Genomic DNA, 13,605 nt, shown 5'->3' with positions numbered 1-13,605 from the left:
GTCCTGGGCGCGGCGGAGATGAGCGCCCGCGGCCCCAGGCCCAGGGCGGCGTGGCCGGAGTGGGCGGGGGTCCCGATGCAGGCCCGGGGAGGGCCATGGGGCAGGTCCTGCCGGTCTTCGCCCACTGCAGTGAGTAGAGGGAGGCTCAGGCCTGGTGTGGGGCCCAGAGGCCCGGGTGGGCTCCTCTCCGGTTTCCCTTCCGACACTGACCACAGGAGAGCTGAGATGGGAGAAGAGGTGAAGGAGACAAAGGAAGCTCTCCCCTCCCCCCGTGTTTTAGCGGCGATGGGGGCGACTTGACCCGGAGAACCTGAGTGATTCGGGGCAGAGGTGGGGGGCACTGAGATAGCCAGCGGGGGGCGCACTGGGTGCTGAGATGTGCCACGGGGCTCCGCCCGGGGATGAGGAAGATCTCTAGGAGCTGTCCCCTCGCCGTGGTGCTGGCCGTAGCCAGCGGCGAAGAGATTTGAAAGGAGGGGTAGAGCCAGAATGGAGAAGAGGGGTCTGACTCCCCCTATCCCATCACCCATCTTTGCATCCCACCTCCATTTTCTGCCCAGACTCCAAGGAAGCCCCGACCTTGCCCAAATTGTCTAATGCCCAAATTCTGGGGAAACAGCCATCCCTGAGTTGGGGCTGGGACTCCTAGGTCCTTAGCAGGTTTTACCACTGATTAATAGTAACCCTGGAGGAGACCCACTCCACTCCAGGCCTCTGATTCCTGGCCTCCTATCCCCAGCTGAGCAAAAGAGGTGGGGGCAGGGCAGGGGGAGGCATCTGATTGCAATTTCCAAGCAGTATTGACACCTCCTGCAGGCAAAGCCCCAAGTTATCTCTGAGGGGCTGGATTCCACAACTGAAAATGCCTTGTCTGAGCCTCATGATCTCTGAGCCCAGGGCTCTTAACAGCTCTTGTCTAACGTTGTCTGTCTCACACCCCTGTGGTTCTGACAGCTGGAGATTTCAACACCGGCCAAGCCCCTTACATGTCTTGGGAGTCCAGGTGCCAAAATTCTGAGAAGTTGTTATTTTAACATTGTAGAGTAGCATCCTAACATTGTAAGATCTTGTATTTACCTGGGCTTAGAAAGGAAGGCCCTACATTATCCCCCCACCCCACCCCCTGGCCTTAATTCCCTGCCCTCGTCTCCCATCCCTCTCCCCTTCAGTCGCTCCTCCAGTCACATCTGCACGCTTCTCTGTTTCTGTTTCTCAAGTATGAAAAGCATATTGCTTGTCTAAGGGCCTTGGCCCTGGCTTTTCCCTCTGCCTGAAAGACTCTTCCCGAGATATCCTCATGGCTTCCTTGCATCATTCAGGTTTCTGCTCAGATGTCATTAGAGAAGTCTTTCTCACCACCCTGTCTGAAATAGCATCCCCTTTGCTTTCTCTCCCCTTACCTTGACTTTTATCCACACACTTGAGACCCAACACCCTAGTGTAATTGTGTATTGTCTGTGTCCCCTATAGAGGGTAGGCTCTTTGAGGGTAGGGATTTAATCTGTTGTATTCACCATTGTATCCTCAGCATCTAAAACAGTGCCAGGCATGTATCAGGTGCTCAATTAATGGTTGTTGAAAGACTTCATGAATGGAAGCCTCCTCAAATCCTTAACATGATGCTTCTGAGATCAAGATCCCTGGATTTGAATTTTTAAAATTGAGCTTCTTTGTTTCCCTTTGGCCTCGCAAAACATGCGCCAAACAGCAGTGACCCAAGCCGCCTGCAACGATGTGAGACCCTTCACCCGCTGTGCCACAAGGCAACTCCTTTCTGAAACTGAGCTAGAGTTTCCTTGTGCCATAGCGGGTTAAGGATTTGGCATTGTCACTGCAGCACCTCAGGTCGCTGCTGTGGCACGGGTTTGATACCTAGCCCGGGAATTTCCATGTGCCCTGAGTGCGGCCAAAAAATTAAAAATTAAAAAAAAAACTGAGTTTCTGCTTGCAGAGATACTAAGGTTTTATGGTCTGTATGCAGAATATCCTAAAGGTCTTGTGGTTAAAATGATCAGATTCCTTAGTTCAGACAAGTTTCCAGGGCTGGCACACTGCTTCTGTAATTTGGGCCATCTAAACTTCTAAGAGTCTTCGATTTTTTTTTCCGTCTTGCAGAAGAAGCTCCATCTACAGCTTCCTCTACTCCTGACTCCACAGAAGGTAAGTTGAGAGGGAGGATGTGAGAGTGGAACTTGAAGGGGGCTCTCAGCTGAGTAAGGGGGTTAAGGAGGGTGAGGCAAGGTCTTGCTTGGTCAGAGGAGTTGATGGCCTCCTTTGCTCATGGCAGGAGGCAACGACGACTCCGATTTTCGAGAGCTGCACACAGCCCGGGAGTTCTCAGAGGACGACGAGGAAGAGACCACATCGCAGGACTGGGGTACTCCCCGGGAGCTGACCTTCTCCTACATTGCCTTCGACGGTGTGGTGGGCTCTGGGGCCCGCAGGGATTCAGCTGCCCGCCGCCCACGACCGCAGGGTCGCTCCGTCTCAGAGCCGCGAGACCCACCCCCTCAGCCTAGCCTGGGCGACAGCTTGGAAAGCATCCCCAGCCTGAGCCAATCCCCAGAGCCCGGGCGCCGTGGTGACCCGGATTCTGCCCCTACGGTCGAGCGCCCCCTGGAGGACCTAGGGCTCCACCTGGACCAGTTGGGCTGGGCGGCTCGGGGAGTAGGGTCCGGGGAGGACTCTGCCACCAGTAGCTCTACCCCGCTGGAAGATGAGGAGCCGGACGGATCAGAGGCTGGAGAGGCTAGGAAAGGTGAGATGTCCACGGTGCTGGGACCGAAGCCATAAGGGGTGGGTGGTCTCTACTTAGGGCACCTCTAAGGTGAAAGCTTACAGCCTTCTCTCTCTACCGCACCAGAGTTGGACCTCCAACTTGGACTTGCTCAGTCCTCGCTGCCTGAAGTCTTGAATCTGCAGCCCAGCCTTGGCTCTGGGGACCCCCAGGCGCGTACCCCATCCCCACCTCAGTCCCGGGATTCGAACTCTAGTCCGGTTGAGCCCTTGCCGGACGAGAAGGAGGAAGAGCCTTGGGGGCAGCAGGAGCGGGAGCCAATCACGGGGCAGTGCCTCGATAGCATGGACCAATCAGAATTCATTTTGGAACCACACCTTCTAGGTAAACTGTGTGAGGGAAGGTGCTTGCTTGGACTACAATCAGGGTGGAGGATTGAATGGAATTTAAAAGGACCCACCTCTCAGAGGAACAGAGCGTGGAGTAGGGAGGAAGTATTGCTATTGGCAAGACGTTATAAACTTCACCCTTTAAAAAAAATATATATTCCCGTTACCTAAGGTTGCCATTGGTTCCTTTTGTATAGTTGCCCCTCCTACTTCAGAAGTTAGTCCTCCTTGGAGCATGGGGATTGGCTGATTGCTAAAAAAAATAATTCCCTCTGTTAGAGTGCTCCCTCTAGAGGCTGATTTTGGACAGGACAAATCCCCGAAAAAATAAGGCTCTCTTCTGGATGTGGCCACGGGGCTTGTAAAGGTAAATTCCGGGCCTTTTAAAAACTCTCTGCTTCCCTGACCACATACATTGCCCAGTTGTAACTAGATCCCGCCCTGCCTTAAAGCATGCTCAGCCTCCACGGTTCCTAGGAGTTGGTTGTAGATGTCCCTGCTTTTGGCTGTTTACAAAGAGAGCCACCCCGTTTTGGTATCGCTCCCACCTCTGCGGAGGGCCATTGGCTGGGTACGAATGGGCCCCGCCCCCTTACTCCCTCCCTCCGGTTCCGCTGAAGTGGGCAAAATCCCTGAGAAGAAGCGGTGTCCGTAGCCTCTCGCTCTGAGCCGAGATGGGGAGTAAAGGTGGGCTTTCGGGACAGGCTGGGTCGCGGGGCTGGGGGACCGCGTAAAGGCTTCCAGATTCACCCCTTTGGCCCTCAGATCTGGGGGATGTGTCCTTTTGGTCCCAGATTCCCTGGAGCTGCAGACTGGGGCTGAAGGGCTGCGGGGGTGTCTAGGGACGGTGTGGATGGAGTGTGGGGTCCCCTCTGTCTCCAGCTGAAGCTTTGGGGCCCAAGAGCAGGGAGGGCCCCTCCCCCAGCCTCAGGCCCAGGCGGCGCTGTCACTCAGGAGCTGGACAGGCCAGCACAGCTGCGGGTGAGGCTCCCTCCCCCCAGCGTGCCTAAACTTAGCCCCCGCCTCAGGCGACCCGACCCCTCCCCCACTCGGGGGGAGCCTGCAGAAGAAGGTTGGGCGGGAGGTCTACCCTAGCTGGATGTTGTGGGCAGGATGTGTTTAGGGAGGATACAGAAGTGACGGGGAGTCAGGCTCTGAAGGGGACTGGTTGGGATGGGTCAGTTTGATTGCAGTTAAAAGTGGGAGAATGGAGACTGTCTGGAGGTAGATGGAAATGCCCTGGGCTCTCAGTTCAGGGAGTTCCCTGGTGGCTGTATGGTTAAGGATCAGGCATAGTCACTGCTGTGGCTCGGGTTGTGGGTTCTGTCCCTGGCTCTGGAGTCTCCCTAGGCCATGGGCATGGCCAAAAAAGAAAAGTTTAGGTGTGTGAGATGAACCGCGGGGGTCCAGAGGTCACTGATCAGGGCTTAGGAAATGGGTTTAACGTCAGAAAGGGAGCAGACATTTGAGTGAGGGCCTAGGAAGGTATTATTAATATATTTAGGAAATATGTTGGTAGGGGTATTGAGGAGGTATCATGTTACACTTGTCAGGGTGCAGAAAAATAAAAAGAACAATAAAACCCATTGCCAGGCAGAATGCCGTGGAAAGATTCCTTTCACGTTGCTCATGGAAATAAGGATTGTTAGAGTCTTGCTAGTAAGCAATCGGATGATATTTATGGCATTTGAAAATACATAATTAGCCCACCCAGTGATTCCACCCCTGGGATTCTATCTCAGAAATAGAACCTCTTGGAGGTAAGAATATCTGTAGGAGGCTAGTGCTTGCAGTACTGTCAGGGAAGAAGATGGGGGGAGGAAACAAAGCGAATAACCCAGCAATAGATGCATGGTTGAATAAAATGAATGATGGCATAGCCCCACGACAGAACATCTATCGCAGAGACCTTAAAAAGAAGAGCTGTTCTTAACTTAAGAGCTATTCCAGGGAATTCCCGTTGTAGCGCATAAGAAATAAATCCGAATATTATACACGGGGGTGCGGGTTCCATCCCTGGCTGCACTTAGTGGATTAAGGATCTAGCATTGCTTTGAGCTGTGGTGTAGGTCACAGACACAGCTTGGATCCCATATTGCTGTGGCTGGGGTGTAGGCCGGCAGCTGTAGCTCTGATTTGACCCCTAGCCTGAGGGTTGGGCCCTAAGAAGCAAAAAAAAAAAAAAAAAAAAAAAAGCTATTCTAGGAGTTCCCCTGTGGCTTAGTGGGTTAAGGACCCAACATTGTTTCTGTGAGGATGTGGGTTCAATCCTGGCCTCTTCAGTGGTTAAGGATCCAGTATTGCCATGCGGCGTGGGTTGAAGATGTGGCTCGGATCCCATGTTGCCGTGTTTGTGGTGTAGACTGCAGCGGCAGCTCCGATTTGACCCCCAAACCTGGGAACTTCCACATGCCACAGATGCGGCCATAATAAAAGGAAAAAGAGCCATTCCAGTTGACTAGGAGGGCATCCTAGGAGGAAAAATTAGGGTGAGATATGTATGATGCAGAAGAGTGAGTTTCATCCCGAACTGTGCCCACACATAATCCATGGGCAGGTGTAAGCTTGCAGGGTCTTGCTAGACACTTAACCTGGGTTTTCCAGGAGGCAAGCATGGAATAAAAGAAGACAGTTCGAAATCGGGAAGCTGAGTTAAGGCTCCAACAGGTGTGCCAAGAGGTCCTGGTTCAGCTCTGAGACAGGACATAGAAGGTCAAGAGGTCAGCCGAGCCAGCTCCAAACCCCAGCCTGACCGCTGCCCCCTCCCTCCACAGTGGCGGACCTGCTGTACTGGAAGGACACCAAGACGTCAGGAGTGGTCTTCACGGGCCTCATGGTCTCCCTGCTCAGCCTCCTGCATTTTAGCATCGTGTCTGTGGCCGCCCACGTGGCCCTGTTGCTGCTCTGTGGCACCATCTCTCTCAGGGTTTATCGAAAAGTGCTGCATGCCGTGCACCGTGGGGACGGCTCCAACCCCTTCCAGTGAGAACCCCCAGCCCAGCCCCAGACCCCAGCACTGACCCTAAGTCAGGACCATGACCGTGACTTCTCACCCTGGCTCCTCCTATTCCTGACGCCAGCCTGACCCAGACACTAAACCAGACTCTGAGCCTGGCCTTCCAGTCCCAACCTGCGGCCCTACCCTCTGACCCTTAATCCTTGATCCTCTCTCCTGACCTCCTCCCAGACTCTCTTGTCTGGCCCTTAATCCAGCCAAGCCCCTGGGCCTGGGCCCCTGCCACCCACTGGGACACGGCACACACCTTTGTTCTCTCAGGGCCTACCTGGATGTGGACCTGACCCTGACTCGGGAGCAGACAGAACGCCTGTCCCAGCAGATTGCCTCCCGTGTGGTCGTGGCGGCCACGCAGCTGCGGCATTTCCTCCTGGTCGAAGACCTTGTGGACTCCCTCAAGGTGCCCCGAAGCCCCCCGCCCTCCTGGCTCCCAACTTCCACCTCCCTGCCCCTGGGGGGGAGGAGGGCCATGGCTGGGTACGTTCCCAGCCTGGGTAGCACCCTTGAGGCTCTGCCGACCTTGACCCTCTCCCTCAGCTGGCCCTTCTCTTCTACATCTTGACTTTCGTGGGTGCCGTCTTCAATGGTTTGACTCTTCTCATTCTGGGTGAGCTGGGAAGGCTGTGGGGGTGGGGTGGGGAGGTGGGTCGCTGGGGTTTGGTGGGGGACAGAGCTCTGCATGGACCCATTCATCTCCCGGGAGAACCCTGACCCCCATCTCTGTTCCCGCAGGAGTGATCGGTTTATTCACAGTCCCTCTGCTGTACCGGCAGCACCAGGTGAGTGCGACAGGCACTCAGGTGGCGCTAGTCCCGCCAAACACGGGTGATCTGACTGCCCCCGGCCCCGCCCCCCTGCCAGGGTCCATGACAAATGTCCCAGCCAGAGACAGGAGGACCAGCTGGTGCTCCCACCCCGCCACAGCCAGGGTCTGACTGACACATGCCCTGGCGGGGCACAGGTGGTCTACCCACTGCCCCTCCTCCCTGCAGCTAGAGTCTTTAATGTGTCGCCACAGCCAGAGACAGCCATTTCGATTGGTGTCCCATGACAGCCAGGATCTGAGTGACACACCCCAGCCCAAAGCAGGTGGCTGAACCGATGCTCCTCCCCAGCCACGATCCAAGGTCTGACTTGACATGTCCTAGCTACAGACAGGCAGCCTGACTGGTGTCTTCTGTCCCTGACACTCAGGCTAGCCTGCAGTCAGTGGGCAGATGAATGCCTTCTCCTCATACCCTGATAGCCCCTGTTGCCCCTCATACTACCCCCAGAGACTGACAAACACATATTCCATTTGCAGACAGACAGACAGACTGATGTCATCTATCCCTACACATAGTCTGGGTTTGACTGACACCCTTCCCAGCCAATCAGGATGCCCTGACTCCCTGAAACTGCGAGGGACTGACATCTCAGTTAAATCAGGTGGGATGTCTGCTACCCAGATCACTGACAGAACCAGGGCCAACTGACATGTATTCTATTCAGAGATGGGCAGATGGACTGACATTCCATTTTTGACATTCTCTAGCACAGCTGAGAGCCAAATGCTGCCCGTCCCTGCCAGGGAGATAGTCCTTACTAACTCCTTCAGGTGCTGGAATCAGCAAGACTCACAAAATCAAGTAATAGTGTGAATCAAACTAGTATTTAAACCAATCCACTCAGCGACTCGACAACCAACACTCATGCCCTCTACTCTCCCACTGCCCCTAAACACACCCACACATACACGCACACACAACCCACTCAAAATTAGCAACAGTGCCCAGGACACAAACTCGCTAGCAAATTCTCGTGCCATCACTTCCCACACAGAGCGTGGTCCCATCTGACTTGACACTTCAACTTGAACTTCTGACTTCCAAGCGTACCTTATTAGGTCTCAAGGTGGCAGAGTGGGCCACTCCCCCCAGCTCCTGATGTGGGGATTGGGGAGGAAGCAGCTTCCTTAATGAATTAGGGAGAACCCCCTCCATTCTCTCCCTTCACCCTTTCTTGGTCTCCCCAGGCCCAGATTGACCAGTATGTGGGATTGGTGACCAATCAGTTGAGCCACATCAAAGCTAAGTAAGGGCATGTGGTGGAGAAGGATGGGTGGGGAATGGGGAAACTTGAGAACGCTTTCCCCAGGCGCCCCTACCTCCCACCCCACCCCATATTGCCTGACCCTAAATCTCCTAAGGCAGATTATCTCCTTCAAGAAACGTCAGTGTCAGTTCCATCGGAGACCAGTAGGTGGAGGGCAGGGGCTGGCTTGGGTACTCTGTTCCTCCATCCTGTTTTGCGCTTAGTCCTCTGATACTTCTCCGGTCTCTTGCCACACCCCTTGACTCCACCTGTTTCTCCTCCAGGATCCGAGCTAAGATCCCAGGGACCGGAGCCCTTGCCTCGGCAGCAGCCGCAGTCTCCGGATCCAAAGCCAAAGCCGAATGAAAAGGGTGTCTCTGCCTGCGGGACGCCTGCCCCCACCCCCTTTAGCCCTCTGCCCCCTCCGTGTCCCTTCTATCCCCACCCTCTCCCCGCCTCAGCCCGAGCCGTTTCCCGGTGGGTGCCAGGATCCCTCACACCAGGGAGTTTGCGCAACTTGCCTGAGCGGCCAGGACTACATTTCCCAAGAGGCTCTGCTCTAGGAGTCCAGGAAAGGCGAGGCATCTTGGCCGCGGGGCCTACTGGGGCTTGTAGTTGCCTAGATAGGGCGCCCGCCCCGCACTTCTGTGACCTCGCCGCTGGAGGCGCAGTGAGGGGTTGGTGTCTCCTGGGCACCACTAGCCCTGACGCTGGGGCTTTGCATGGGGCCCAGGGGAGGCCTGAGCTTGGATTTACACTGTAATAAAGACTTCTGTGGAAAACCCAAGGCTTCCTGTGCTTCCAGCCCCCTCTGGCTTTCACCTTCCTGCACTGAAAAGCACCTGAGGGATACTCGAGGAACTCTCTACATCTCTGCGGAAGAAGAAACTTCCCCTCTGCCATGAGACATGGCCGACCCCAGGGCTAGCCAAGCCTTGACAGCCTCTTACCCTTCCTGAGTGCCAGGCAGACATCACGAGTCGATCCCCACGCTCTGCCTGCTGTGCAGCCATCTCACCTGAGTCCCAGACCCATGTATCCAGCTGCCTTCTAGACCACTGCTCTGGCAAACATATCCAAACGCTTCCCTGGTCCCACCTGATTTCCAACTCAGGGACGTCCCCTCTTGCCCACGTTGTCACGTGGCCAGGGACCTGGGTATGGCCCTCCTTGGACTCCTACTCCCTCACCCCCCACATCTAATCTGTCAGGAAGCCATGTCCCTTCTCTCTCTCTAACTTTTCCCGTCACTCACTTCTCTCCGTTCCACCTGCCTTGGGAATAAGCACAGGGCTTCAGATTCCAAAACTAAATGGGGAGAAGGAGGCAGGAGACTGGTGTCTAAAGCCCTGCAGACCTGGATCTGGATCAGCTTCGCTACTTTTTGGCTGCATGACCTTGAGCAAGGGACCTCACCTCTTGAAGCCTCATGGAAAGTTGTTGACATAAGCTACTTACATGTAAAGCCCTTGTCACAGGGCCTCAGCGCTGAATAAACATCCAGTAAACAGAAGTGGCTCTTGTCAGCTGTGATATTGCCCAAACCTCAGTCCTTTCCTCATGACCTCGATGATCTTTATATCACCTGTTCTGCTATTTACCTAATTTTTTCCTTTAAATTTTTTTATTAAAAAAAAAAAAAAAAAAAAAGGAGTTCCTGTTGTGGCTCAGTGGTAACAAACCCAACTAATATCCACGAGGTTGCAGGTTCCATCCTTGGCCTTGCTCAGTGGGTTAAAGATCCAGCTTTGCCGTGAGCTGTGATGTAGGTCGCCAGACGCAGCTCAGATCTGGCCTTGCTGTGGTTGTGGTGTAGGCCGGCGGCTGCAGCTCTGACTTGACCCCCTAGCCTGGGAACTCCCATATGCTGCAGGTGTGGCCCTAAAAAAAAAAAAAAAGTCCTTCCAAATAAATATATAGCAACATTTCCTAAAGAGTCTTTTTTTTTTTTTTTTTTTTTTGCGGGAGTGGGGAGGGGGGCCCTGTGCCTGTGGCATGAGGAAGTTCCTTGACCAGGGCTCAAACGTGCACCACAATGACCCAAGGCACTGCAGTGACAATGCCAGATCCTTAACCCAGTACACCACAAAAGATCTCCTCCTAAGATTCTTTTATTCACACTCTCCATAGGACAGTGTCCATTTGTCCATATCAAAGGATAGAGAAAGAGGGACTGGCTGAGATTTGGGTCCACGAAGGGCAGGGCTTCCCCCCCGGGACACAGGAAACAGGTTGGAGATGGAAATGGCCTTTATTGTGTAACTCCCGGTTGCCTGGCACCATGCTGGGCTTTTAATTTAATTTTATTTTATTTTATTTATCTTTACTGCCGTACTTTTAATTGCTCACAATGATGAGTTGCTGGGGCCTAATGTTCTCAAATGACAGTAAAAAAGCAAAATTTGTTGTCCCTTCTCAAAGAATTGAGAGTTGTGTACAAAAGCCTTCCATAAATTAAAAAGATGAGTACATTCACAGGTATGAATGCCTTTTCCAGTTCAAGGCAAGTAGAAACCCACGGTGTTCTGGTGGGAAAACTTTGGGTAAGAGAGGAAAGCAGGTCCCATTGGACCTTCCCAACCCTGTCGGACCCAACAAGACAGAAATGACAACCAGTTCAAACTCTTGCCAGCTTCTAGAGAAATCCTGAAATAGGCAGCTTTTACATATTAATACCCTGCACAGATCAAGAGACTCGTGGTCTACCAGATTCTCATCCCATCAACAGACTTCTCTTCAGTAACCACCTTCTCACCTCAGCCGTGAAACGGCAGAGCTGCATGTAATTGGGGATTTAGATCAAAGATATGCACAGGGGAGTTCCCGTCGTGGGGAATCCCATAGGAACCATGAGGTTGCGGGTTCGATCCCTGGCCTTGCTCAGTGGGTTGTGGTGTAGGTCGCAGACTTGCCTCGGTTCTGGTGTTGCTGTGGCTGTGGTGTAGGCTGGCAGCTGTAACTCCTATTTCAACCCCTGGCATGGGAACCTCCATATGCAACCAGTGTGGCCCTAACCAGCAAAAATAAAATAAAGAAAAAAATTTTTAATTTTAATTAAAAAAAAGATATGCACAGGGTATTAAACATATACCAAGGGAAGAATTAACTTGAATACAAGGTCAAAATCAGCCACAATCCAGTGCTGATATCAGATACAAACATCAGGGACAAAATTTCCTTTCACAGGCTTATCCCAGTCTCAGGAGGTGAGGAAGAGGTGAATTCACTCGCAGCAAATGCTACGGATCTGCTTTTGGTCGGTTTAGAAGCATTTTTGGTGGACAACGGGGGGGGGGGGGGGTGGCCAGCTAGTCATTCTTCTGCTTGCTGATCCACATCAGCTGGAAGGTGGACAGTGAGGCCAGGATGGAGCCCCTTCCACACTGAGTCCTCCCGCTCCAGAGGAAGTCATGATCTTGACCTTCATCGTGCTGAGGGCCGGAGCCCTGATCTCCCTCTGCATCCTGTCGGCGATGCCGGGGTATATGGAGGTCCCCCCGGACAGCATCACCACGTTAGCACACAGGTCCTTCTGGATGGCGACGTCCTCTAGGCAATGCCGTTGAAGGTCGTCTCGTGCTTGCTACCCAACTCCAGACCCGGGAAGGCGGGACACCGGAAGCGCGCCTGGCGGCGGCAGCGGCAGGTAGCTGGGTGGGTTGATCACGTGACCAGCGGGCAGCTCGCAGCTCTTCTCCAGGGAAGAGGAGGACGCCGCGGTGGCCATCTCCTGCTCGACGTCCAGGGTGACACGGCAGAGCTTCTCCCCGACGTCACGCGCCTCTTCCAGCTCCGCCGTAGTGGTGAAGCTGTCGCCACGCTCCGCTGAGGATCTTCATGAGGTAGTCAGTCGGTCAGGTCCGGGCCAGACAGGCCCAGACGCAGGGTGGCGTGGGGGAAGGCGTACCCCTGTTAGATGGGCACCGTGTGGGTGACCCGGTCCCCGGCGGCAGGAAGCGTACAGGGAGAGCACAACCTGGATGGCCACGGACGTGGCCGGGGTGTTGAAAGGTCTGGAGTGAGACCTGAGTCATCTTCTCACTGCTGGCCTTGGGTTCAGGTGGGCCTCCGTCAGTAGCCCGGGTGCCCCTCCAGGGCCACGTGCAGCTCTTTCTTTGTAGGTGTGGTGCTGATCTTCTCCAAGTTGTCCCAGTCGGTGATGACACCGAGGTCGATCCGGGTACATGAGGATCAGGATAACGTGCTTTTTGCTCTGGGCCTCATCGCCCCTGTAACTCTCCTTCTACCCCATACCCACCGTGATGCCCCGGTGCAGCGGCGCCGATGCTGAAGGCAACACAGCCTTGGGGGGCGTCATCCCTAGCAAAGCCAGCTTTGCACATGCCAGAGCCGTTGTCGAGGATGAGCCAAGCGATTTCTTATTTCGCTGCGGTGCATGCCAGGCTTTTACATCCATCTGCTCTTTGTGACCTCTTAGTTGCATTAGTCTTGTTTTCCGGAGGAGGAAACGGAGACTCAGAGAAGGATAGTGATCATATTTCTTGCATTCATCCTTCAAACTTTTTTTTTGTCTTTTCCAGGGCCGCTCTCGAGGCATGTGATTCCCAGACTAGGGGTCCAGTTGGAGCCCGTAACTGCCGGCCACAGCCACAGCCACACAGGATCCGAGCCGTGTCTGCGACCTACACCACAGCTCACGGCAATGTGGGATCCTTAACCCACTGAGCAAGGCCAGGGGTCGAACCTGCAACCTCATGGTTCCTAGTCAGATTCATTAACCACTGTGCCACAACAGGAACTCCATCCTTCCAACATTTAGTGCTCAAGCACTCTTTAGGTATCAGGGTCACAGAGGTGAACTAAAAGTTTGTGGTTTCACGGAGCTGATATTCTAGCGGGAGCAGCCATACAGTAAGCACATCGACCTAGAATATGGCAGGCGGTGATCAGGGTGATGGAGAAAAGTCTGTCCTCGGAAGAGGATAGAGTGACAGGTCTTGCTAGTTTAACTTGGTGGTCAGGGAAGGCCTCGTTAAGTGGTGATATTTAAGCAGAGGCCAAAGTGATGGGAGGCAGTGAGTCATGTGAACATGTGGAGGAAGGGAGATTCAGGCTTCAGGCAGCGGGATCAACAAAAGCAAAGGCCCTCAGAAGGGAGCATGCCCAGTGGGTACAGCAAGAGATCTGTGTGCCAGAAGCCACGTATATGAGGAGAGAGGAGGAGGAGATGGGTCAGAGGAGTGAAAGAGCCTGGATCATTGGGATTATAAGGCCGTGTTAAGAAGTTTGATTGTACTCTGAGATAGGAGCCATGGGAAGACTTCATGTTGGAAAATGATATTTTTTGGAAGGATCACTGACTAGGGTTTTAAAAGGATCACTTTTTTTTTGTTTTGTTTTAGAGCCACACCTGCTGTATATGTAGGTTC

The 13,605-nt window shown here is 53.7% G+C and overlaps 1 protein-coding gene and 1 pseudogene across 1 annotated transcript; one reads left to right on the top strand and one right to left on the bottom strand.

The window, feature by feature from the left end:
* RTN2 (reticulon 2) lies at positions 88-8,997 on the top strand (the record flags this gene model as incomplete). Its single annotated transcript, NM_001129960.1, is given in 10 exon segments — positions 88-129; positions 2,116-2,160; positions 2,288-2,758; positions 2,864-3,121; positions 5,901-6,108; positions 6,404-6,542; positions 6,680-6,749; positions 6,875-6,921; positions 8,157-8,215; positions 8,500-8,997. Coding segments are annotated over 10 exon segments (1,413 nt in total). The 5' UTR covers positions 88-95.
* Positions 11,524-12,659, bottom strand: LOC110261356 (annotated as a pseudogene).

Source organism: Sus scrofa, chromosome 6, assembly GCF_000003025.6.
Source record: "Sus scrofa isolate TJ Tabasco breed Duroc chromosome 6, Sscrofa11.1, whole genome shotgun sequence".
Lineage (NCBI taxonomy): Eukaryota > Metazoa > Chordata > Mammalia > Artiodactyla > Suidae > Sus > Sus scrofa.
Note: the sequence above shows the minus strand (reverse complement) of the source record. Positions and strands in the feature narration are given on the sequence as shown.